Genomic DNA, 25,866 nt, shown 5'->3' on the forward strand with positions numbered 1-25,866 from the left:
TTTTTCAAGTAACTTGACCAACACTGGCTTGGATGCCCCCCCCCCGACCCAGTGCAGGTGTTGGAGACAGAAGAACTCTTGGACAGTGTCTCCACCCCCACGCATGAAGCTGTGGCAGAACTGGAGCGCTCCTTCAGTCAAAGACTGCTGCGTACACAGAGGAGCGTTATGGCCCATTCCTCCCAGCAGCTGTTAGACTTTATAACCATCACTGCTCCCAACAAACATCCTGCTGTTATTTGCACAGTTTCTCCATTTTCTGTAAACACTCTGTCATTATTGATGTTTTTAAGCACATTTCTCACAGCAACTTTTGGACATGTTTTTAAAAACACGATCCTACTATTGTAATAACTGTACAGTATTCCTTTTTTCTTCTTATGTTGTAAAGTTGCCCTCTGCAGTCTCGTTTCTTATTTGTTGTTCTTTATTTTAGATTCTTACTTTTGTGTGACCCGTCGTGCTCCATCTGCCTATCACTGCTGGAACGTGAATTTTTCCTATTCTAGTCACTACTGTTATTGCTATAATAATAATAATAATAATAATAATAATAATAATAATAATAATAATAATAATAATGATGATGATGATGATGATGATGATGATGATGACGATAGCGACGCTACGGATTGTTGATTGGCTGGTTTGGCGACGTTAGGCGGGATTTCTACGCCTCCGCTGTCCATTGGCTGGTTCTCTGTTTTGTGGGCGGGGCTTGGTTTGAACCGGAGTCCCGCCGCAGACAAAAGTGTCAGGTTTCCTGTAGCGACAGTTTATACGACGCAGGCGGCTGTCAGCAGTTCATCACCTGCGGAGAAGCTCTCTTTGTGGGAGGTTTATGTACCCACGCTGCGGCGTTTAGACTGATATCAGCCCGAGTATTTCTATTAACTTTGTCAAAGTGTCAAGTACCTCTGCTGTCATGGCAGAGGGAGCGGACTGCGGTTCGGCCAACCCCGCGAAGAGAAAGCAACCGGCCGGGAGGAAGAGCAGACAGAGCCAGGGGAAGAGGAGCTCCAGCAGCCGGGTACAGCCTCAGCTAACAGGCTAACTGCTAGCGTCACAGTCCCGTTAGCTGTGAGAGTTTTAGCGAGGAGCTCGGGTTAGCTTACAGCCAGTATCAAAAGCACCTGAGAGGCCTGGAGGCTAAGAGCCTGTTTGTTATTACGGAAGTGAGAAGTCTGAATGTGCGGAGTTTAAATCGCTGCGAAGTTACAGCAGCTACAGCCACAGGCTAAAGTTTAGACAACAGACCGAGGGAGAGGCTGTCTCCTCCTCACACGGACTCCATGCTGAAGGAGAGTGAACACAAACTCTTAAAAGTTTATTTTAGGCACAGATTCATGTAAACGGCGTGCTCTGATCCCACAGCAGCTGATTCCTAATGTTCCTGACATCAGTTTCCATCTGCTGAAAACAAGTTTCACTTAGATGACTCCGGTTTTAGTTGTCTCTGTGTTTTTGTGTGCACTGTTGTTCTGTGTGAGCTGGAGGCCTCTGCTTATATAACTGGAAACGTCCTGTGTGCACGGTGGGACTGTTAAATCATGAGATTTTTAAATGGACTTGTGTGTGTTATTGTTTCAGGTCTGTTTGGAGAAAGTCTTGGGTATCAGCACAGCCAGCAGCAGTGGTTTGACCTCTGACCCCAACACAGGACTCATTGCCTACCCTGCAGGGTAAGTCCCGCCTGTTTTAAACCTGAAGTTATCTGCATAAGTTATCAAAGAGCTGACCTCAGATCAGTGTCAAAGATTAGTCTGGTCGTTTCTTCACTGACGCTGCGCTGCCCTCTGATCTGAAATCACACATTTCAAATGATCTTGAGTGTGGCAGACGGGTGACGAGCTCTCTGCAGGTATGCTGATGTCACACGTACTGCTACGTGGGCCAAAGTCAGCTTGATGGTGTTTTCATTCAATAGTCCACAGGGCTCGCAAAATTTCAAAATCCCTGGTAGCCCTTCGGGCAGGGACTCTTCAGTTTTTGGTAGCCCAAAATAAATTTAAGTAGCCCGAATAAAAAAAGAGCAAATTTTTGATTGATGTTTTGTTTCTGTTACAATATTATACATTAAAGTATAATATTGTAACAGAAACAAAACATCAATCAAAAAATAGTTAAAACACAAATTACAACATTGTATAAAAATGACAATCATCAACTCAAACACTTGGTTCTAATTGAACAGAAATTTCTATGAACTTGTAAGAACTGTGTAGGACATGAATCAGCCTGTGTCAGAGCCTGAATCTGACATTTCCACTGAAGTCACGGGTAAGTGGAACCAAGATCGAGGCCGTTTGAAGTTTGCAAAGACGGCTACATTGTGCCAGTGGTAGTTCACTCTTTGCAACATAGTAGCTGTTCTAAACTGATTTTCAGGTTTATTTTTAGTCTGTTATTTGCAGTTGGTGTTTGTTCTGGGAAAGATACTGCAGACTGAGCAATAATGCATTTCTAATGGGGGCCTTTCTTAAAATGACTGGTCCCAGTAACAAAGGCGCTTGTCGACTCAGAAATCGAGGGAAAACCAACAACACACCCGGCAGAACATTATGTTATTTACACGGGTGCACATAAGTGGCCCGCATGTGCGCATTCGCTGTCAAGATAAAAGACGCGCACCAGATAAGAAGTTGCAGCGCGCGTTTGCGTCCATATAAAGGCTGTTTTTGTCCTAGAGTGGGATTTTCACGGCACATTCTGCACCACATCTCTGTGCGTTCATCATTTGTTTGAAGCCAGCTCACCTCCTGCAACCACTTGTCCGAGAATACGCGCTTCTTTTGTGGTTCGGACTCCTTCTGAGATTTCTTTGGAGGTGGAGGAACATCACAGTAACTGCTTAAAGGAGCTTCTTCAACATCTTTAAGAGTTCTAAACAAACGTCTGTCCTCCTCCTGAAAATCTTATGTACGCAAACACGCGTTGCAACTTCTTATCTTGTGCGTTTTTTATTTTGACAGCGAATGCGCACCTGCGGACCACTTATGTGCAGCCCTGGTTATTTAGCTCGTCATATTGCAGCCACAGAAATTATTTTGTCCATGAAACCATAAAGCTGCACTTTCTTTTTGCCTTATAGTCTGATTTGTCATAACTTCTCCGTTTTGTGGTAAGCTTTTCTTTGGCTGTCACTTCTTCACCCTGACCTGTCTTATTTGGCTCAGCAGAACTAAATATATATCCTGCTGCTTTTACACACGCACTCACATAAGCTCAGCGATTCTCTGCGCGATCAACCTCTCACATGTTTAAGCTGCGGGAGATTTCACTTGTCATGTTTGCATAGTAAGCTAACGATTAATAAGACGATGTCAGAGGAATTGGTGCACAAATTATCATCACTCACAGATCAGTGCTGTCGCTCTCTATACACAGTTCGCACGATTGCAAAGTGAAAGCAAAAAAACAAGCGCAAATTCAAACGCGATCTTCAATATGTCACATATTGACAGTGGCTCACCGATGCCAATGACATAATTACCCAGCTACATTTCTGAAAGAATGCAAAAGCATTGACATATATTTTTCTTCCTACAATAGCCCGACGGGCAGGGCAGAGATAGATTTTGGTAGCCCGACTGGAAAAATCGCTAGCCCCGGGACGTCGGGCTAGCGATTTTGCAAGCCCTGGTCCAGCTTGTGCTTGCTTTATCTGATCTAAAGCATTGATCTTTCCTGGGTTATCAATAGGAAGTATTTATTCTTTAGACCAACTTTAATTCTTCTTTTCTGCGGCGGGTTGAAAGCACTAATCAGGCTGAATAAACGGGGACCGGGAGAACCGGGGCCGTATACCAGCTGATGAATGTGCAGGAACACTTAGCGCTTCTTGTAACGCACACGTTAGCTGAAAGCAGCAGACGTGTCCACAGCGACCCGCCGCCAACAGAGTAAAAGGAGCACGAAGCAGTCAGAGCTCAGACTGTAAACTGATGAAACTACAGCTGTTTGTAACGGTCCTCTGGTTGACTTCAAATTTAAGGCTGTTAACGGGTCAACATACTAACAACTACAGTCACGGGGACTCTGACTCCGTGTCACCGAGTCGACTTTATTTGTATTTGTGGTGTTTAGTTGCTTCAGTGTTTGACGCTCCAGGACTGCACGACTGTGTGAGGCAGAAAAGGAGGATGGAGCTGTTGGCCGGTGACGCCGATCGGCCTGCGTTTGTTTTCTCGCAGCGTTCCTGCTCCACATCTGCCTGGTGGGATGAGCAGATGGGCGTGACCGGCTGTGGTTGCCGTAGCGCGTTGCTATCCGAGTAAATGAAACGGCTCATTTTAAAAATGTGTTTGCGACAATTTTTCTGTTTGTGGTGAAGCTCGTGGAGTTCGTCACGTGACCCGGGCGATGGCGCTGGCAGCAGATGGTGTTCACCCCAGTGAACCTGTTTGTGTGTTGCAGGTGTGTCGTCGTGCTGCTTCACCCGAAGAAGAACAAACAGAGTCACATCATCAGCGCCTCCAGGTACGCCGACCCTGAGCTCGGGGCGGACCCTCGAGGTCAGGTGATCTTTGGGCGTGTTGCTCAGGACAGAAGTGTTGACCTGTGTTGTGTATTTCAGGAAACCCTTCAGCGCGTTGGCGTTCTCTCACGATGGGAAGCACCTGGTCACCGGTGAGGTAAGAACCTACACGACTGACTCTGCCCACCCTACCTCCCCCTAACATGAAGACGCCGCGCTGGTAACTCGGGCGTGGAGCCGGTGAAGCTCCTGGGGTTCACGGTGACGAGCACGTCGAGGCATTCCCAAGCCAGCCAGGAGATACGTGTCCTGGGACTGCCTGGCAGGAGCGGGCCCTGGGCATCCTGGTTCTCATGTAGAGGAGTTGTTCTCAGCACAAAACACGAGCACACGTAGATACTCGTGCAGAGGAAGCAGAGAAATGAGCCTCCTCCTCACAGAAGGTTATCTGTCAGGAACAAACACGCGTCACACCGTTACCTGTTCTTCTCTCTCAGAGCGGTCACATGCCCTGCGTGCGGGTCTGGGAGCTAGATGGAGGTCAGGTGGCCGAGGTTCAGTGTCACAAGTACGGCATTTCCTGCGTGGCGTTCTCCACCAACAGCTCCTACATCGTCTCTGTGGGATACCAGCACGACATGACTGTGAGCGTGTGGGACTGGAAGGTGAGCGCACGTGCGCACACACACACACACGCACACACACACACGCGCACACACACGCTCACACTGCTCACCTGGTCATGAACTAAAGCAGCCACCAGAGGGCAGAGTGGAGCTGTGCAGGGTGTAAGAATCCACACCAGTCACTCGCTGACTCTGTGGCTGCGATGAAGTAACGTTTGTGACGGCCGCCGTTCTCTTGCTTTTCAGAAAGGCTCCATCATCGCCTCCAACAAAGTGTCGAGCCGCGTGTTCGCCGTCTCCTTCTCCCAGGACAGCAGCTACTTCGTCACCGCGGGAAACCGCCACGTCAAGTTCTGGTACCTGGACGCCTCCAAAGAACGACGGGTACCTGCCTGACATCCCGTCGGCCGAACACGGCTGCTCTCGCCTTCATCTGAAGTCATTGCTCACCTGATTTCTCCTTCCGCACAGGTGAACAGCACGGTGCCTTTGATTGGCCGCTCGGGGTTACTAGGCGACCACAAGAACAGCGTGTTCTGCGGGGTGGCGTGCGGGCGGGGCCGCACAGCGTCCAACACCTACTGCATCACCAGCTCCGGCCTGCTGTGTCTGTTCAACAGCAGCCGACACCTGGAGGCCTGGGTCAACCTGAAGGTCGGCAAGCTCCGCCCACATCTCACCTGAATATGTGCACCTGTGTGATTAGATACAATACTAAAATACTACCAAATATACTGTCAGTGCTGCTAATTATGTCTGTAATGAGCAAACATGAGGAATCTAATCTTAGAACCAATCAGAAAGACCTCTGAGCGCGAGTCATGTGACAGGAAGCGTTCTCATAAACGGCAGCTTTGAAGTGCGGTCCTAAAGTCGCACAGTTAAAAGGCGGGTATATTTGATACTATACATGACTGAAGCTGACCGAGGTCTGACGGCGCCCGGACGCTCCTCTCTGAGCCGCTCTTCTCCTTCACAGACGTCGTCGGCGAGCTGTCTGGCGGTCAGCGAGAGCTTCGTTTTTTGCGGCTGCGCCAATGGCGTCGTCCGAGTGTTCGGCCCGTCCAACCTGCAGTATGTCACCACGCTGCACCGGCCGCACCGCCTGGGAGTCGACCTCGCTCAGAGCGGGTACGGATACTGCAAACGAAGCCAACGGTGCACAGCAGAACTCTGCTGATCGCTCACTCTGTTCCACAGAAGCCTGCTACCTGCCAGCCCAGGTGCTCAGTACCCAGACACACTGGCTCTGACCTTTGACCCCGCTGCCAGACACCTGACCTGCGTGTACAACGACCACAGCCTGTATGTGTGGGACGTCAAGGACGTGAGGAACGCCAGGAAGCTGTACTCTGCTCTGTACCACAGCGGCTGTGTTTGGAGCGTGGAGGTCGGTGTAGTACTACAAGAAATACTGTAAGAAGTACTGCTAGAAATATTCCCATAAATACTAACCAGAATCGCAGGGATACTGCTGTAAGTACTACTCACAGAGACAGATGTATTTATATAGCTCTTTACACACACATCCACACACTGGTGATGGCAGCTACATTGTAGCCACAGCCACCCTGGGGCGCTGACAGAGGCGAGGCAACACTACTGTTGTGGAAGTACTGCTAGTAGATCCAACAATACTGAGAGGCAAAAAACTGCTAGTTATGTTCCTTCAGTATAAGAAATGATACTCCTGAAACTACTACGAAGTACACTGCCTGTACAGCCAGAGGTACAGGACTGTTTCCAGAATACTACGATGGAAATCACACACGAGCATTACTGCACATACTGCTGAGATACTGCCAGGAAAGCCAGCAGCACCACAGTTGTTACTAGAACCATTACTGCATCTGTTACTGACCATGAGGCGCATTAAGCGAAACAAAGCAGGCAGATAAGTCAAACCTTACTCAGCTCAGTCTTCTTGCTTCTCCACTTCTGTGCCGTTGATTCGGTGAGAGCAGTTTGAAGTACTCTGGGTCTCGTCGTACTTTGTTCAGGTGTACCCGGAGCTGCCGGAGCCGGCCTGCCTGCCTCCGTCATCCTTCCTCACCTGCTCGTCCGATAACACCATCAGACTGTGGCACTCCGACCCCCCCGGCGCGCACACAAACCTCTACAGCAACGTGAGGCAGTAACAAAACCAAATTACACTCTGTGTTTGTCCGTCTCTGACGACTTCCTGTCTGCTCCCAGGACCTGCTGAGGATCTTGTACATGGGGGAAAACACGCAGCACCTGCAGGCAGACGGGGAGGCAGCGGGAGCTGACGGGAAGGCGGGGATCAAAGTGCTCTGCATCAGCCCGGACGGACGGCACCTGGCGGCCGGAGACCGCTGCGGAAACCTGCGGTGAGAACCGAGCGCGCTCGGTTAGCTCGGCTCACGCGGACGAGGTCGGCTGACTCGTTTCCGTTTCTGTGTTCAGGATCTTTGGGCTGCAGTTCCTGGATGAGCTGGTGAAGATCGAGGCTCACGACTCGGAGGTGCTGTGTCTGGAGTTCTCCCCGGTCTCCACAGGTAGGATGTCCCGGCACACGCGGCGAGTGTTCTACACGCCATCGTTCTCGGTCTGCTCCGTGTGCCTTTAAGCTCAAACGTTTAAATCTGAAAGCATCAGTCGGTGAGGACGTGAAGATGCAGATCAGCAGCGCCTCAGAGTAATCCAAACCTGTCTACGACTCCGCCCATCAGAGACCCTCAGCCCTGCTGGCTGGGCGTGGTTCTGTGGGGGTGGGCTTGAGTGTGGTGCGGCTCCTGAGTGACGACGCGATTTGTGGCGTTTCAGGTGTGAAGCTGTTGGCGTCGGCCAGCAGAGACCGACTCATCCACGTCTTCGACCTGGAGAAGAACTACAGCCTGGAGCAGACCCTGAATGACCACTCGGCCTCCATCACCGCCGTCAAGTTCACAGGTACCCCAGCTCCGCCCACAGGACGCCGCCCTTCATCCCATACGCACCTGTGTCGTGTTCTCCCAGCGATGTCACTTTGTTACCTGTGCTGCAGGTGAGAGCCCGGAGGTTCGACTCGTGAGCTGTGGAGCCGACAAGAGCATCTACTTCCAGACAGCTGAGCAGGTGAGGCTCCCTCGTGCACGCCTGCAGATGATCCACTTTCTGATTGGTCGATTTCTGTTCTGTTTCTGCAAAGTCTGATTTTTTGGTTAAACTCCTGACTGGTTTTGTTTACCTGCTGATTGGTACCGCCGTCTGTTTCCCATGATTCCATGCTCCGGGACGACTCGTCGTGGTCCAGACTTCGGAGGGCCTGCAGTTCTCCAGGAGTCACCACGTGGTGGAGAAGACGACTCTGTACGACATGGACCTGGACTCGAGCCGGACGCACGTCGCCGTCGCCTGTCAGGACCGAAACGTCAGGTGAGAAACTCTGCGCGTGGTCACAGCTGCTGGAAACGTGTCGTTAAGAGCAGGTTTGTGGCTGCGCAGCTCGTTCAGAGGCCGCGAGGCGACGCAGCCTGTTAATCATGTGGACAGATATCAGCTGATAAAGTCGAGTAAAGATGATTCTGATTCCTCCTTGAAGGTAATCTGGAGAACGGGGCAGGCGTTGAGGGAAGGTTACTCCCGTGAGACGGCACCTTCAGTTTCATTCAAACATTTAAACCGCGACCGGTTGGATAATTTAATTCTCACCCCAACCAATCGCAGCAGATGGCCCCGCCCCTCCCTGAGCCTGGTTCTGCTGGAGGTTTCTTCCTGTTAAAAGGGAGTTTTTCCTTCCCAATGTCACCAAAGTGCTGCTCACAGGGGGTCATGTGATTGTTGGGTTTCTCTGAATGTGTTATTGTAGGGTCGACCTTGAACAAGTCACCTGACAGCTCCTAATGTTGTCGTGTAAAGACAGTGGGGGGGGGGGGGACTCCATCAGTCAGATGAATCCTTAATGAGCAGCGCTTGGCAACTGTGGGGACGAAGAACTGCCCTTAGACAGGGGGGCACTGAGGGAGGGGTCAGGAAATGAGATTGGATGGTTTTACTAAAGCTTTGGTCACTCGAGCTCTTCGTTCAGAGCCCAGTCCCTCAGTAGCACGTGACCTATAACCCCGTGTGGACAGTTTTGCCCCTTGCAAAATGGAGAAGATGAATTTCCTGTACGTGAAAGCGACGTAGCCTCGGTATCTTATGGAGATTGACAGCATGACCTTTCTGACGTTAGAATACAAACGGCGTGTTTTATCGCTGCGAGTCCAGCTGTTGAGTCTGCAGAAGCAGAGGCTCGTAGCCCTGCAGCTTCCTGTCGGGGCAGCTTTTCCATCACACGAGCTCGCTGTCATCATCGCTCCTCTCTAATCCTGGCCGCACTCGACGGCGCGTGTGTGCCTCTGATCTTTGTTTTGTTGGTGTTTGTTGAACATCATCAGAGGCTGAGGCGTGCTACTGATGCGTGTCCCGGTGCCATCAGAGCACCGCTGTAGTGCACGCGAACTGTGACCGTGTGTGTGTGTCTGTGTCTGTGCGCGTGCGTGCGTGTGTGTGGTGTGTGTGTGTGGTGTGTGTGTGTGTGTGTGTGTGGTGTGTGTGTGTGTGTGTGTGTGTGTGTGTGTGTGTGTGTGTGTGTGTGTCAGGGTCTACAACGTGGAAACAGGAAAACTGAAGAAGTGTCTGAAAGGCTCGTCCAGCGATGAGGGGGCCCTGTTGAAGGTGAGGGGGCGGGGTTAATGATTGCGGGTTATGGTGTGTCTCGTGGAAACGGCTGAAACGATCTGTCTCAATCGGAGCTGCAGGTTCAGATGGATCCGTCGGGCTCCTTCTTCGCCACCAGCTGCTCGGACAAAAACATCACCATCTTTGACTACGAGTCAGGAGAGTGCGTCGCCACCCTGTTCGGCCATTCAGGTGAGCGAATCCCCGAGCTTCACGCGCGTGTCTTTGAGGAGTTTAAACTGTCAGCTAAACGTGTCTGTGCTGCGCTGTCTCCTCAGAGCTGGTCACCTGTATCAGGTTCAGTCAGGACTGCAGACACCTGATCACGGTGTCAGGAGACAGGTGAGCTCAGCGGTCAGACGACGCGCTGCTCAGACCGATGTGCAGGAAAGCGTTGACCGACTCTTTGCTTTGTGTAGCTGTGTGTTTGTGTGGCGGCTGGACGCTCAGATGACCAGCACCATGAGGAAGAGGCGGACCGCTGCACCTGAAACCCACAAAAAGCCGAACATTAGGTAAGCCAGATGCGATGGGACGCTGCAGAAGGTGCAGCAGATGTTGGGGTTAATTCACGTTCTGCTTCATGGCGTTTTTCAGGAGGGAGACCTTCATCACGGTGCCCTCCTCCCAGCTGCCTAAGATGGAGGAGGAGGAGGAGGAGCGGAGGACTCCCTGCAGGCTGGACCCGTGTCCTGGTGAGGACGAGTTCACTGAGAGCGGTTTGTCCAGTCCAGTGAAGCAAACAGCTGAGCTCTTTGTTGTGTTTACACGGTGATACTTTGTGCAGGCGGCTGTGGTACTGACGCACATCAAAGGTGTATCGCAGACACAGAATAAATAGAGTCTGTGCAAAAACAGCATCAGTGCCTCACAGGGCAGCAGTACAAATAAGTCTCCTCCCCTCGCCGCTGCATGACGTGCCCTAATGAGACAGCAGCTGTTACAGCGCCCCTTCAGGGACAAACGGGAGAGGCCAGTGAGGGCCATGGTAAACCACGCAGAAGAAACTTGCACTGCAAGTCTGCGTCCATGTGCACACACAGGAAGTAGCAGCTGGGCGCCCTCGCCGCACACTCTCCTTTGATGCAGATGAGCTGCAGGTCGGACGTCCTCCTCCTGAAATCAGTGATAAGCTCTTTGGTGTTGGAGGTGTAAAGGACCAGGATGTCTGCACACCACACCTCCACCGTCAGACCTCCTCCCTGCAGTCTCATCGGGTGGTGTCGTTGTACTGACAGGTGTGAGATGAGTACAGTAGAGGGCTTGGCACACAGCCCTGTGGCGAGCTGATATCAAGGCGGGGGGCTGTGGAAAGATGGGGACCCACTCTGACTTTCTGCACACAGACAGAAAGTCTCTGATCCAGCAGCAGGTGGTGAGAGGAAGCATCGTGCAGAGCTGAAGCCAGCAAAGAGCAGCCTAGCACTGCGCCCCTGTTCTTCTTGTTGGGCGAGGTTCATGTGGAGCGCTGTAACAATGGGGGCGGGACACGATGATGCTCGCCTCGCACTCCTGCACCGGGTGAGCAGAGCTGCTGCACGCTGTGAGGTGGACAAACTGTTCTGCTACTCTGCAAGCACAGCCTCTGACGTCGTGCTGTTGCTGGCCTTCAAGTGGGTGCAGACCCTCCCACACCTGCTGTGTATGGTTGTCACTGTAGTGGGCCTCAGTCCTCCCCTTATCCTCAGCATCTCTGCTGCCTGTCAGGTCAAGTCTGAAACTGAAAGCGTAAAACCTGAGACGGTCCAAACATTGGTGCAGATCCCACATCGGTCAGGGGATTCCTGATGACACGTGCGCGGGCTCGCTACTTCCTGCTGTGAGTCATATCCTCTTTTACTCGCTGAAAGCTGCAGGAGCTGAAAGCGCTCCCTCGGGCTCAGACAGGAGTTCACAGGTTCAGACGTTAGACTGAGCCCTGCCAGGCCGGAGGAAGCATCTGTGCTAAACTTCCAGTGTTTCTGTGAATCAGCCAGAACCAGAACGATGAGTCTTTGCTGTCCTGACTTGTTTGTTTCAGACGCTCCGCTGCTTCAGACCAACGGGAAGCTCCCCCTGTGGTTCAAGAAGCTGGTCAGTCTCCGCCCTCTAACCCTCAGCTCATCAATCTGCTCGCAGATAATGATCGACCACGCTATAGACTGTGTGTGTGTGTGTGTCTGTGTGTGTGCGTGTGCGTGCGTGCGTGCGTTCGTTCAGCAAGGACAGGGCGGAGCCTCCTCCACCATCCAGTTGGAGAGCGAGCCTCGTCAAGTGCGCAGTCGGTGGGCGGAGCAGATGAACCCTTTGACTTTCTGCTCCAACTTCTCTCCGAGTCCCAACAAGAGCCAGGGGGAGGAGGATGAGGAGGAGGAAGAAGAGGAGGGTTTCCACCCTCAGAGTCTGGAGTATCTGCTGGAGGATGAGGAGGAAGAGGTAAGGACCAGGCTGCCGGATCAATGAATATTAATATTGATTTTTTTTTTTGACTGTAAATCGCAACCATTACAATCTGTGATGGTGGTGGGTGTGGCTTCTTCATGTCGAGATGGCCAAACCTTGAAGTTTGAATAATTGGTTAATGAGGTTGTGGTGGCTGAAATGTGGGCGGAGTCTGACTGACTGTGATGTTCAGGTGGTGCAGACAGCAGGTGGAAAGCAGAACACCTTCATCCCGTATCCTAGCAACACCACGGTCACCCCTGAAAGGTGAGGGTTACACCTGACGACGATGATGATGCTGCTGTTTTCATGAAGTCTGTTTTTGAAACGCTCCGATGTTTGTCTTCAGCGAGTTTGAGGTGGAGGGTGTTCCCGTTCCACAGCAGTCACTGAGCCAGCTGGAGGTCAGAGGTCAAGGGGAGGAGCCTGTGTGGCAGACTCAGCTGAGTCCAGACTCCGCCTGTTCTGAGGGATCAGCAGGAAGTCTGGAGCAGCAGCATGACCCAGGTCAGAGTTTAACCCTTTACAGGAAGCTCAAAACAGAGCCTCACTCCCCCAGGGGTGAGTTTCAAAATAAAAGCCCACAGAACAATATCAGATTAAAATCAATAAATCAATTAATATCAGGTTAAAATAGGAAAAGTTCCCACTTAGATACACTAAATGACTGGAATCCTTAGATGCTAGCTTTTCAAATTAAAAGTCCCTCAGGTTAAAGAATGCTTTAGTGTCGGCTTTACATGATAAAATCCTTCACTTGGTTAGAAATTGTTCAACATGTTTAAGCCTAGTATCGAGGGGTTTTCACAATAAAGGAACCCACTGAAGTAAAGTGCCTCATCAGTTTAGAAGGACGCTTTAAATTGATTAGTTTTGTCATATTTTAAGAATAAAAGCATCCAATCTGTTACAGCAAGTTAACTGGACAATCAAACCTTTCAAAATAAGTGATAAGAGGCGCACCTTCCTCTGTTTCCCATCACGAGTCATCACAAGCTCCGCCCTTTCTGTTTCAGACACAGACTCCCTGAGTCAGGGCAGCTCAGTGGGCAGTTTGGGTTTGGAGGACGACGAGGACAGAAACTCTCTGAAGAACCACTTTGAGACTCTGGCCTCCGGTCTGAGCGAAGGTAAACACCAACATCTTCATCATTGCCATCCTCTGACAGTTACTGAGCTGCTAACATGACCTTTGACCTTCCAGAGAAGTTTGACACAGACCTGAAGACTCTGCAGCCTCCAGATGAAAAGCACTTCCTGAACCCCCGACTCAGCATCTCCACCCGCTTCCTGTCCCGCTTCCAGGACAGAATCAGGTCAGCTTATCCACAGTGAAGCCGTGACCTTTGACCTGCAGGGTCACTGCAGGCCTGCAGGTACCACTCGCCTCCGTCACTTCTGACTCCTACGTGACTTTGTGTCCATCTTGTCTCTGCTGCTGTTTCAGGGCGAGCCGAGCTCCGCCTCCCGTCTCCATCCCGACTAGGATCTCTGAGGAGAGCAACATCAGCACCACATCGGTAAATGCACACAAGCCTGTAATGCAGGGGGCGTGTCCACATGAGGAGTGGCGCCTCCGCTCGGCGCTTCTCTTGGATTTCAAACCGAGGCAAACGCCTGATTCCAAATTTTCCTTTCAGTTACAAAACAAATTCATTTTACAGCATTTTCAGGCAACAAATAATGACACGGCACAGTCGACAGTTAGTTTACATGCATGTGGGCGTTTCCAGAGCCCCGCCTCCAACTTGATGCTACAAGAATACAGCATGAGCTGTGGACACGACCTCTGACCTGTCGGGGCGCGCCTGAGAGCGGCCATGGCTGAGGTTTGTAACGTTGAAGAGGAAACTTGTTTTTCAGGTGAACTCTGAGTCGAGCAGCGACGTCTCATCAGCCGGGCTGACTGGGGGAGAGAACGGGGGAGGAGCAGCGGGAGGAGGAGGTGAGTTGCCTGTCAAAGCTTGAGAAGCATCAGCAGCTCGGTCACATTCTGGGTTTCTGGCTCGATGACTCAGAGAAGGCGACGGCACGCGCTCATCGCTTTGCTCCCAAACAGCTGATTGGTCCTTGCAGTCGCCATGTTTCAGGAAGCAGCTTCAGCAAACTGACAGCTGTGAGTAATGACAGGGTTCACCATGGTGACGGCCAATTAAGGAGCAGTGGATGAAGACTCGGATCTGAATCATTCATACAGTCGTTTTACTGAACTTAATGAAATTTGGTAAAATAACCTGACAGGGTCTCACTACAGATGTGGACTCCTGACATTTCAGTGGAAAAATGGAAGAAATCAAAGACCTACTTTCATCTTATTGTTCTAATTAAACTTAAGATTTGACAAAATCTGTCTTTAAGACCAAATTTTCAGGTTTATTAGTTTCTGTTTGGATAACATGAAGTTACATTTCTTATTGGAACAAAGAGTAGAACAGACAACAGCTGGCACATCTGCATAAAAACACAGAAAAGTGATGCTGAGCCCCCAGGAGAGACTGTCCTCTGGTGGTAATTTGGTGCAGTGCAGTCATGACCTCAGTTCATCTACAGTCTAATAGAAAGAGGCGTTTTGTTTTTATTTCTAAAAGCAGTGTTGCCACCTTCTCGTATCGCCCAAAGCCGCTCTTAAGGCTCGTGCTGCGGCGTCCTCAGACGAGGTTTAGAGTCTCAGCTCGTCCAACTTGGAGGTTTGTGGTTGAGCAGGATGTGAGTGTACATCAGATAATGTGTGCACGTTTGCCGCCGATATTCTCTGACGCTTCCCCTTTGCTCCGCTTTAGTGAGGACGGTCCTGCAGACACACAGGCGGTGCAGAGACGTGAGCGGTGTGAAAGGCAGGCAGAGGTTGATTACAGATTGCAGTTTAGTCTCCAGTCTGAAAATGAAAAGAGCCGGACGTGATGGTTTGAGTTTTGATGCTGCAAAGGTCTTTTTATTTTGTGTTTAATCTAAACTTGTTAAGTTCAGAATAACATTTTTAAAACCACAGGTTTTGTTTCCTAATATGAAAAATGTGAATTAAAAGCAAAGTTAGCTGAAGACCACTGTCACCGCGCCGCGGTCCGATCTGGAGGTGAAGCTGGAAATAATAATGGATGATGTTTAATCAGGTTAGTAATCAAGATTAAAACTGCAAGGATGTGATGGAGAGCTCGGCTGGAGCTGAGCAGCGCCGCGTTCAGTGTTCAGTGCGGTCGCTGCAGCGCCGCGCCGCAGCTCCGTGTTTCTGTCTTCACTCATTTGTTTGATAAAAGTTAACACACTTGTGGTTAAGCAGAGGAAGCACACTCGCACACACTTCACACACTTCCTGTGCTGTAACAGTTAAACAGCTTAAGAGAAGCGACAGAGGCTCCAGGACCTCTCTCTGAGGGACTCCATGTGTTTGTGTGCTCACAGCGAGCTGCCGACAATCAGCCCTCCATAGAAGAGCTTCCTGCAAAATTTCCCATCAGCCCCATCGCCATGGCACACCCCGCAGAAGAAACACGGCGCTGGTCGTCCTGTGCAGAAAGACGTTAGGAGGTGTGTCTGTACGCCGCTGCGGGCACCCGGGTGTTTGTGTGGCGTCTTCCGATTTATTTATTTATTTTTTGTGCAGCAAATCATGGTTGTGGTGGTGGGAATGTTTAGGGGTCAAAGGTCACAGACGGTGTGTTCACATGAGGTTGTATCTGAAGCCTGGCTGTAACTGTCCTTATCAGTAATCTTCACAGAATCGGGTGACTGTGAAACGATCTTCTCTGAACGGCGCTCAGGGACACCACTTCCTGCTCTGATCGCAGCTCGCTTACATTCTGCTCTCTTCTAACCAATCAGACGTGACCTCCAGGACCATCACGGCCCAAAACAGCTGCAGCGAGGAGGCGGCGGACCAGCCGTCGGCTTTTCGGCTCAGATACCTGGGAACCACAGCCAGCTCCAGGGCCAAACTGAGCCAGGACTCTCCGGGTTCCACCTCCTCGCCCTCCTCCACGCCCACGCTGGAGGAGAACAAAGAGAACCTCCCCTCTCCAGCAGAGTGCCAGCCTCCAGCCTCCACCCTGCTCTCTGCTAGACAGGACAGCAAACCTGACAACCACCAGGACCAGACCAGCAGGTACCCCCCGTCCCCCCCACACCAGCTGGGCTTTCCTGTCTTTACTGAACATTTTCCATCAGCCCTGGTTTAAGGTGACTCATTTCTCACACATGTAAAGCAGAGGCGAGGACTCGCAGGAGACGAGCTCTAAAATCGCTTCATTTCACAGTTATTACCACATGAACAAAGACTTCTAGAAGTCTTATAACAGTCTCAGCTAGTCCTTTGTTGTTGTTGGACAATGAAACGCGTGTCAGATGTGTTCAGACGTAGGACAAAGGCACACATGGCCTGAGTGATGAGGGTCACACAGACCATGGCTCAGGTGGGTGTGGGGGGAAGCAGCTGTTAGTGAGGCTGCTGGTGTGGGACTGACCTGAGGCACTGATCAGAGGGCGGCGGGTGAGATGCTCTCACTGAACGTCGGTGAGAGCATCCGTTTCGTTTTTTATTGGTTTCTTTATGATAAAAATGGGAGTTATCAACCTCGACAAACCCTCTGTCAGCCTGCAGGTGTGGACCACGCCCACTCAGGTGATTTCACAGCTCATAGTTGACAGGTGTAATATCAGCAGCACAGAGGAGACTCTAATCCAGACTCCTGTGGCAACACCCACCACCTGTGAGGTCATCACCTGCCCTGCCTCCATGAAGGAAGAAGCTCGAAGACCAGCTGATCCAGGTAAAACACACACACACACACACACACACACACACACACACACACACACACACAGGTGATGGCAGCTACATCGTAGCCACAGCTGCGACGCACTGACAGAGGTTACTTTCCTGGTATGAACGCGTCCTTTGACCGTCAGTCTTTTCTCCAGAAGCCGTTCGACTCGTCCATGTGGGCAGCTGCAAATTTCAGTCGCGCTTGCGAGTGTTAATGCCAGAGCGGGGGCTTGTTTCTGGGTCAGCACCCTCTCGGTCCATGATGGATGTTTTGCATCATCGTGAACATCCTAACCAGTTTCATCCCATCTGAGGGTGACCGTTTCGATGTTCTTCCAGATCTTGGCATTGAAACATCAGAATAACTTGCAGCTGTTCAGAAATGACTCCTAAAGACCTTCCTAACTTGTGTAAATCTGCAGTTGTCCTTCTTAGACCTTCACAATGTTCCCTGGACTTTCTCACTGTTCTGAGTATTGGTCAGTCCCAGAAGTGCCGTCACACAAATCCTTTGTAAGCTGCACCAGCTGTAGTCTGAGCTTTGTCCAGTTAAAATACTTGGGCACCATTCATTGGTCTGACTGTATGTAAATGCTTTGAAAGCTGTATACTGTACAGTCATTTCAGCCTCACGTTTATGCTCCTGGCTGGAAACTTCTGGCACAAATATATTTTCTTCCTGTTATTGTTACATTTACAGTCATGTTTTCTTTCTTTTTTTACCCTTTTATCTTTTCTCCTCATATCTTTATGTAACTCATATCTGACCTGTACACCTGCTGCTCTGATGCTTCGTCTTTTTCTGGTCTCATTTAAAGATGTTTCTTTATCAGCTGATTTGCTGCTCTCTGCCCCGCCCACCTCGTCCTCCTCCCCTCTGGTGGAAAGGCTCCGCCCCGCTCTCACAGGTAAAGGTAATTTTCTGTAAAGTTGTGATGATGATGATGCTGCTTGGATCGCTGTGTAGCGCCACAGAGGCCATAGCTGCCGTGATGTCACCTGCTGATTTCAAGATGCCGCCCTTTCACCATGACGGGGGGCTGATCTTACTGTGAAACCAAAAGCTCATTGACTAATACTTTGTGATTGACAGACCGTTAGCCAATGAGCATGCCCCGGATAATCCTGACAAAACGCACGACTACGATTCTGAAATTAGTTACTGAACCACAAAGTCGTCAATGGTTTTTTCCCAGAACTGTCCGTTGCATCGCCCTCTGCTGGCTGTTAGAAAGAATACAGCGTATTGTACCGACGCCATGCTTGTGCTTCAGGCTGTAAGAACAGATGTTTGTGTGCAGGTTCGGGAGGAGACGAAGAGTCGGTGAGCGTGCAGTGTCTGCAGATCGCCGCCGAGCTAAGGGCGACGGCGAGACGAGCTGTCCATCTTTACCAGAAGGTTTCTTCTTCACACATTGTTATTAGGATGTCAACATTGATGTGAATCGTCACTTTTCTTTGAATCATCATATTTCTTTTTCTTCTTCTTTTGTCGTTTTTCTGAATCGCTGAACGATAATCAAATTTAAAGCGTCACGCAGGCGTTTGTGTTTGTTCGTTAGTGTCCGCCTCACGTTTTCTTTGTTGTTTGTGTTGCAGCTCGGCGCAACGCTCGCTGGCTCGCAGCGACGTCTCCAGGTGTCGTCAGCGATGCTGGAGGCGTTTGACGTAGTTCGCTCTGACATGCAGGAGGTGCTGCGGGAGTCGGGTGGCAGCGTCCCCTGCGGTCAGCTGGAGGACCGCAGGACGGCGTCTCTGCTGGAGACGTACTCTGAGCGGCTGCTGCAGATGGTGGAGGAGAAAATGAAGCGTGTGTGAGCCGATGTTGGATTTGAAATCAGTATTAAACTGTGTGCACCTTGTGTCTGTGTGTGTCTGAGTGTGAATCACTGTCTGTAAATACGTCATGTTTCTTAATAAACGCTGTTTTTACTTTAACTGTGGCCACTGTTTCAATCCGACGGGAATACGAAACTTTATTCATACAGAACCTTTTACAAACAGGTCAGAAATGAACATGAAGGCAAAGGGATGTGAAGATTGATGACATCACATCAAAAACCATGAGAGCGAGGCGGCCGGTGGGGGGGCGATGCAGCCAGGAGACCTCAGTGAAAACCTTAGAATCATTCAGAGTAGGCAGGAAGTGGGCGCTGCCTACCAGAGCGCTCCTGGTGCTGAGGCCAGAGCTCATCAGTTCTCTGGATTCAGCATGGTTGATGTGAGCCCGGGCCACTGCAGCAGGCTCCTCCTAATACCTGAACTTCCGTTCTGCACGTGCAGCCCCAGGCTGCCCTGAGACCAGGTGGGACTGAGTCACAGAGCAGCAGCTGGCTGCAGTGACGTAAAACTTTAAAAGCCTTAGAAAAGGGTGCTGACGTCATATCGAGCGGGACTACAAACACACCGGTAGGGCATGTTTGTAGTTCCTTAAGAGCAGAGCGGGCGGTGATTGGCCGAGAGCCACAGAGACGGGCACGCGCCTCCGCCCCGCCCCCAGCTGTGTGAGAAAAGCCCCAAAAGTTAACGACGACAACAAAACAAACCACAGAAGAAGAGGCGTAAACAACAGCAGGAGTGAGCAACATGGCGGCGGTGAGAGGAGCCGGGGTTTCAGAGCGGGGCTGCCTGGAACTTCAGGCCGCTCTGTGAGCCTCTGCCCGCGGCATGAAGCTCTCCGGGCTGCCGGCATCATGGCCGTTGTGACAGCCAACGCCCGCGGAGTGTCCCCGCGGGGGAGCCGGCCTCCGGCACCGGGAGCCGGCGGGAGATCCGAGGAGTCCTGGAAGGGACACATCATCCGAGAGCTGAAGCACCGAGACCTGAGCCAGCACGCCATGTTCCAGGACCTGATCCGCTTCTGTACGACGACCAAGTACAACTTTTATCCCCTTTAAATCCATCACAGGCGGTCTGAGAGCAGCAGTCACCGGGCCGAACATTTAAAAACCCATTAAGTTAGTGTTCAGAGTTACAGTGAGGTTTTACAGGCTGACGCTGAGAAATTACTGCACGAAGAAAGACACTGATCATTTTTGAGTGAGGTTTGGTTCAGAGAAATCAGGGCTTTGTAGTGGGGAACCAAGAGGTTTTCATCAAAGGGCAGCAGAAGTAAATATGTTTAAACCAGAACTAACGTCCTCGCATTTGCTCTCGTTACTAATCAGCCTGTTTAACCCTGTACTCAGGAAATGTCACAGGAGCTGCTTTACTTAGGGACAAAAAAGATGTTTTTTTTAAAAATAGGGCAGCTCTACACCAAACTCTATGTAGGGAGACGGGATTCCATCTCATCCAGGTAACTTCAGGGCTAACTCTACTCATCGCCATGGTAACATATACTGCGAGCTTGCTCCAGAGCAGCTTCATGCGACTGCTTGTCCCCACTGCCAGCGATGGGATACGTGAATGCAGACAACAGGGAGGGAAAGGTGAGCTTAGCCCCAAACCTCAGACTGCAGTCGGCTCGAAAGAACATTTCATAATCAGCATTTTTAACACTTTCTTGAAACCAGGCTGAGATTCAGGCTTGTTGATCACGACAACTACACTGTGGTTCAGTTGGACTCTCAGTTACGATGTTTTATATATTTATATTTTTCAGTTATAGCAGCTCTGAAACCAAAAATGGAATTTGTGACGGGCAGAAGTTTGATGAGAGTCGTCCAACCTGTCCCACCAGTCAGACATCCAGTATAATCCTGTTCACCCTCCTGTAAAATCAGATTGTTTTTGAATGGAGTCTGGTTCATTTTATATTTTTATTGTGGTGAGTAGATCATTAACCCCTCTGCTCAGTGTTTCGAACCTCGCCGACATCCACCCTCCTTTCATACTTTGCTGACATTCAGGGACAGGAAGTTGTCGGAACTATTAAACCACACGTCGCCTCACTTCCTCTGCGCAGTGAGTCATGTGTGACAGATAACCAGCCTGCTGCTGGTTTATCATCAGGCCGCACACGCAGAATGAAAAAATGTTAAACATGACAGATTTTGAATGGAGTTTGGCTTCAGTCAATGAAAGCTGGGAAACATAATAAAATTAAGTCATAGTAGAGTAAAAATATCTCAGTGAAAACACGTTGTCCTGGTTTTTTGGTCCTAGCTGTCAGTCAGGTGCTCATCAGGTACAAACCTGGAGCACCTGGTTCCTGCCCCGCCTCCTCTGACCCCCCTTTCTGTCTGCAGACACTCAGCTGCTGGAGAAAACCAGTCTGACCAAAGGACTGCTGAGCAGCGCCGCCAGGTAACTCACTGTGTTTGTACATGTTCAGACATCTTTGTGAGCACAGAACATTGGCATGCTACCACACTACAGTCACTGGTCCCACAAGGTTTAAGACATTTTTGAGACTCGCATTGTGGTTGTAGTGTCAGGATCACAGGTCATGGTTAGGCATTCATTTTGAATGTTAGGGTAAGTGGCTGGGATGAGATGAGTGAGGTGTCCTCACTAAGACATGAAAACGAGCGTGTGTGTGCTGAGGCTGTGTTTGTTCTGTGTGTGCAGGCGTCCCCCCGCGGGCGGCGCCCCGCTCTCGTCCCTGCAGCAGCAGAGCATCCAGCTGAAGAAGACCACGGGAGAGGTCAGAGCAAACCTGCCCCCCTTTCAGAGTGATCACATGATCAATTACGGCCAGGGTTAGGGTGACTCAGCCCGCAAAGTCAGCAGTGCTTGCAAAGGTCAGAGGTCATCTGGTGGCCTTCAGGTAGAACGCAGGTTTTTGGGTATTAAGGCGTCGTTTTTCCAACCTGGAAACTGCAGTTCCTCTGACGTCCAGCAGAGGCAGCAGTGAGGTAGTCCCCATAGACGTGTTCACAGCCTCAACTCCAACTGGTTGGTCTCTGTAGCCAACTGCCTCCTTCGTAGCACCTGTACAAGCAGGACTGTAAGAGCCTAAGAAATGTTTATGTTTTGTGTATTTGTCACGGTGGCACAGGTGTTTAGATTTTCCTGCACCTCAGGTGATTGCATGTTATTTACCTGATGCCAGTGTTGCAACAGCGTCGCTGGGTGAGTCTGAGCGTCATTATAGCACATCAGTTGGTACATGCACTATTTGTTTTGATTGAAAGCACAAAGTTTGTTGTTTTGTTTTGTTTTAAAATACAAGTGGGGCTCAGTTTGGATTATTGGAGACGCGTCACAGCACAAAAATATACGTTTTGGAGTCACGGAGCTTTCAGATGGTCGGACGCTGTTCTCAGATGAGTTATTTATTTCTGTAACTCGCCTGTTATGGAATAAAGGGGCGTGGCCTATTTGACTGGCAAGTGGATGGTGACGCAGGTGTCTGTAGCTGGAGCTCTGGACCATGTTTGTGCTGCTGTGAGGTTACTGTACTAACAGGCCGTCTGAGAAGGCGGGGCCACAGTTTCGCTGAATAAAATCAAGGATTCTGATTGGATGTCACTGTGCAGGTTTCACAGCAGCAACCTTTATTAACAGATTTCAGTTCTCGTCAGTTCGATGCAGATTTGTGTCGTGCTCATGAGCAGCAGCAGGTGTTGTTGTTGTGATGAACAGCTGTTCACCTGTTTCCGTGGTCACGCTCAGAGCTCTTTCAGCTCGTTCCTGGCGGCTTGGCTCCTGTTTTTCTTTGAGGCCGTGTGATAAAACACAGCAGACTGTAACCGAGCAACAGCAGCCACTTCTTCCTCTTGTGATAAAGCCGACGAGCAGATGTGATCGGTGTGATAAAAGTGAGAGGAACAGGCAGCCCGAGGGCGGGCAGACCACTTCACCCTGAGCTGCTCCACAAGCTTCGGCCTGCAGGCTGACGATCCACAACAAACGCTCTGAGACCAGGAAGAGACACGTTCACCAGGGGAGGGTCTGGCTGCGGTCCGGCAAGATGGCTGTCGGGGCAGGCAACTTCTTTTAAGCCGTCGTGCACTCATCCCGGTGGACCTGTTTAGACTCTACTTTTGAACACCAAGTAGCTTGCTGTGTTTGCCTGTGGGTTTTAAGGACTAGATTCACCTCTTAAAACCTTTTGAACGGACCCAATCTGCCATTTAAAGAAGAAGATGACGCGGGAAAAAGCAGAAGCTTCAGCTAAGCCAGCGGTAGCTTCCAAGAGCTCTGCACCCACTGACCACGAATATGCAATGGAGACTTCAACACCGTCAGTAAAAAGAGAAATCCCACCTACGCCCACCAAAGCACCCACACCACCTAGCAAGGGTACTGTGTCCCAAAGTGTGGAAAGCAACAACTCCATAATAGAAGCCATTAACAAGCTAACAAACAAGATCGATGACTTCGGCGTGCAGCTAAGTAACAACATGATAACGGTGGCTAACATCGCCAAGCTGGCTGAAATGAACGCAGCCGATATAAAAGACGGTAAGGCTAAACTGTCTGGTTTGGAACTTGAAAATCCAGGCTGGAAAGAAAAAAATGCCGAAGATACCCGCAAAGAAGTTATCGACATCTTGGCTAAGGTCGCGCCACGTTGGGCTGGGCAACTGGGCAACGCTGTGGACGCCGTCCATCGTCTAGGGAAAAAAGAAGCGGGTAGACATCGACAAATAATAGTTCAGTTCACCATGAGGCGCTACCGAGACGCTTTCTGGAAACTAAGGATTCCCAGGTGTGCAAGGAGCAGGCGTCTACTGCAAGCAAGATTTCTGCAAACGAGACCGGAGACAGGACGGGAGGCAAGAGCTGCAGTTTGGCCCAAAATGGGCCCAAAATGGGCCCAACACTCAGGCTGGATTCATAAAAGGCCGCTCAATCCATAATAATATCCACCTTGTTTTGGACTTGAGTGACTACAACTACCTAATTGAAAACCAAGGTTTTGTTCTATTTTTAGATTTTTACAAAGCCGTCGACATGATAGAGCATGAATTTATGTTCCAAGCCCTTGATTTGTTCGGTTTTGGAGGTAACTTCATTAATGTAATCAAATTACTGTACAGAGATACTAACAGTTCAGTGTGTCTTCCACGTGGCACCTCACAAAGATTTAGGATCTGCAAAGGAATAAAACAAGGATGTCCAATCTCACATTGCTGTTTATGGCAGCAACAGAAATGCTGATTAAAAATGCTGAGTTTGGTAGGACATCTATCCTGGGTACAGAGCTCTCTATCAGCCAGTTAGCCGATGATACAACGAAATAACCTGAATGAATCCCCAAAATTCTGCAGATTATTGAAACTTTCTCAAAAGCTTCTGGATTAAATCTGAGTTTAAACAAATGTGAGATCTGACCCTTAAATGATTGTAGTATTTCTAACACTTTGAATATTCCTGTTAAATCCACTGTCAAATATTTGGGTGTGTATATAACCAAGAATAAGACTGATTTAGATAACCTTAATATTTGGGAGAAAATCCAACTCGTTTAAATAACTGGGCTCAGAGAGACTTATCGATGCTGGGTAGAATTCTTCTCACCAAAATGGGAAGTATCTCCAGGCCAGTACATCCTGCATGTGCGGTAGGAGTGCCTAAATCAGCAAATCTATTAACCAGCTACACTTTGATATCATATATGGAAACGTAAAACCCACTATATCAGGCAAGGTGATTTAGTCAAACGCGTCGAAGATGGAGGTTTGCAAGCTATTGAATGTGACAGCTTAAATGGCTCCCTGAAAATAAATGGGCTTAGGTCATTTTTAAGAAGTCAGACTAGCCGTTGGTTTCACATTCCAAGCAAAATATTCTCAGATCTATGTGGAATTAATCTTTACTTAGATGTGATTTTGACATAAACTCCCCATACAGCTGTCTTCCTCTCACCAGCACGTTGTATTATACTGGAAATGAGTTTACAAACATACAGCCCACACAACACTCCGCTGTGCAACTGTCGCTACATAAACGCTGGAAACTAAAATGCTACGGTAAGGGCATCTGGGCAGTGATGATAGAGGTAAAATTCTATTAGAAGCTTTCACCACCAATTATAATCTGCAAATAAATAACAAAGAATTTCAAATAATTACTAATTACTATCCCTCAAAACATTCTATGGACAGCATATAGTCTTTGTCAAAACCCTGACTGTGACCTCCCTGAACTCTTGGTAAATGGCCTGTATTTATATAGCGCTTTACAGCATAACATTACAGCTAACAGTCTAAAAAAATCAGGGAATTATTTACTAATGTTTTTATCCACATCTGTTCTCCGGTGATGAAAAGAAAGGTCAGAAAAAATGACCTAAAACTTCCGATTCCTCCCAAAGCTCAGGAGGTCCGCTACAAAATCCTCTCTGGTATTTACTCTTCCAAAGAATCTCTCAGACGTCGCTTTGCTATTGATAATAATTCTTGCTCTTTCTGAATCAACAGAACATTATTTTATGGCTGTATATTCTGTAAAGCCTGTGGAACGATGTGCACTACTGGCTCTTCCCACAGATTCCAAACTTACTTGAATTTTCTAAAAATGATTTTATCTTTGGTTCTCTAAGAAAAGAAGCTTGAACATGTTCTAAATGTAATAATTATTATGGGCAAATTCTTCATTCACAAATGTTGTTTTCTGAAAACAAAGAACTCGTCCTCTCAAAAACACAAGCTCTGGACCTGAATCATATGATTATTGAACTAGATCTGCTAGAAAACCCCTGAGGTATCAGGTTTGTCTTTTAATTATCCTTTTTTTGCTTTGATTCTGTTTGGGGTTTGTTTTTATTTTATTTATTTATTTGTTGTTGTTTGTACTTCCTGTTCATTATCTATCTTATATATGTTGGAATTCAGCCTGTTCTGATACCATTTCATGTTGGAAATATGCATAATTGCTGTACATTATATTTCTGTGTGATTAGATTAGATTAGATAGAACTTTATTAATCCCTCGGGTGGGTTCCTCTGGGAAATTCGATTTCCAAAAAAGCACAGCAACGACCGAAGTTACAGTTACAGAATATTATATATATATATATTTACACA

General features: G+C 49.2%; 2 protein-coding genes across 5 annotated transcripts in view; both read left to right on the top strand.

The window, feature by feature from the left end:
* Window positions 1-722: 722 nt before the first annotated feature.
* On the top strand, window positions 723-18,886 carry wdr62 (WD repeat domain 62). 2 transcript variants are annotated; one of them, XM_005929413.2, is made up of 34 exons: window positions 723-1,030; window positions 1,591-1,682; window positions 4,417-4,479; window positions 4,577-4,634; window positions 4,975-5,142; window positions 5,350-5,487; window positions 5,575-5,757; window positions 6,083-6,234; window positions 6,307-6,493; window positions 7,104-7,229; window positions 7,300-7,454; window positions 7,531-7,622; window positions 7,891-8,016; window positions 8,111-8,181; window positions 8,360-8,481; window positions 9,690-9,765; window positions 9,849-9,960; window positions 10,047-10,110; window positions 10,188-10,283; window positions 10,366-10,463; window positions 11,789-11,841; window positions 11,968-12,183; window positions 12,383-12,456; window positions 12,539-12,696; window positions 13,206-13,319; window positions 13,394-13,505; window positions 13,637-13,709; window positions 14,053-14,134; window positions 15,589-15,714; window positions 16,009-16,288; window positions 16,777-16,952; window positions 17,767-17,856; window positions 18,250-18,347; window positions 18,548-18,886. In XM_005929413.2, exons 1-34 carry the CDS (start codon window positions 926-928, stop codon window positions 18,764-18,766), a joined length of 4,155 nt encoding a protein of 1,384 aa, XP_005929475.1. In that variant the 5' UTR covers window positions 723-925; the 3' UTR covers window positions 18,767-18,886. The 2 variants fall into 2 exon arrangements, with proteins under 2 accessions (XP_005929475.1, XP_005929474.1); XM_005929412.3 differs by having other exon boundaries at window positions 724-1,030; window positions 6,304-6,493.
* A 485-nt stretch (window positions 18,887-19,371) lies between these two features.
* The window catches only part of LOC102299073 (arrestin, beta 1), a 25,742-nt gene continuing 19,247 nt past the window's right edge, over window positions 19,372-25,866 (top strand). The window contains exons 1-3 of one of the 3 annotated variants that reach the window (XM_042223946.1): window positions 19,372-19,810; window positions 21,139-21,196; window positions 21,461-21,536. In XM_042223946.1, the coding sequence (XP_042079880.1) occupies window positions 19,642-19,810; window positions 21,139-21,196; window positions 21,461-21,536 (303 nt within the window). In that variant the 5' untranslated portion in view covers window positions 19,372-19,641. Of the gene's footprint in view, window positions 20,380-21,138; window positions 21,197-21,460; window positions 21,537-25,866 lie in introns of all 3 variants that reach the window. The other 2 variants (XM_042223945.1, XM_042223947.1) reach the window with 2 other exon arrangements.

This window comes from Haplochromis burtoni, unplaced genomic scaffold (genome assembly GCF_018398535.1).
Source record: "Haplochromis burtoni strain Fernald_Lab_line unplaced genomic scaffold, NCSU_Asbu1 Contig_123, whole genome shotgun sequence".
Classification (NCBI taxonomy): Eukaryota; Metazoa; Chordata; class Actinopteri; order Cichliformes; family Cichlidae; genus Haplochromis; species Haplochromis burtoni.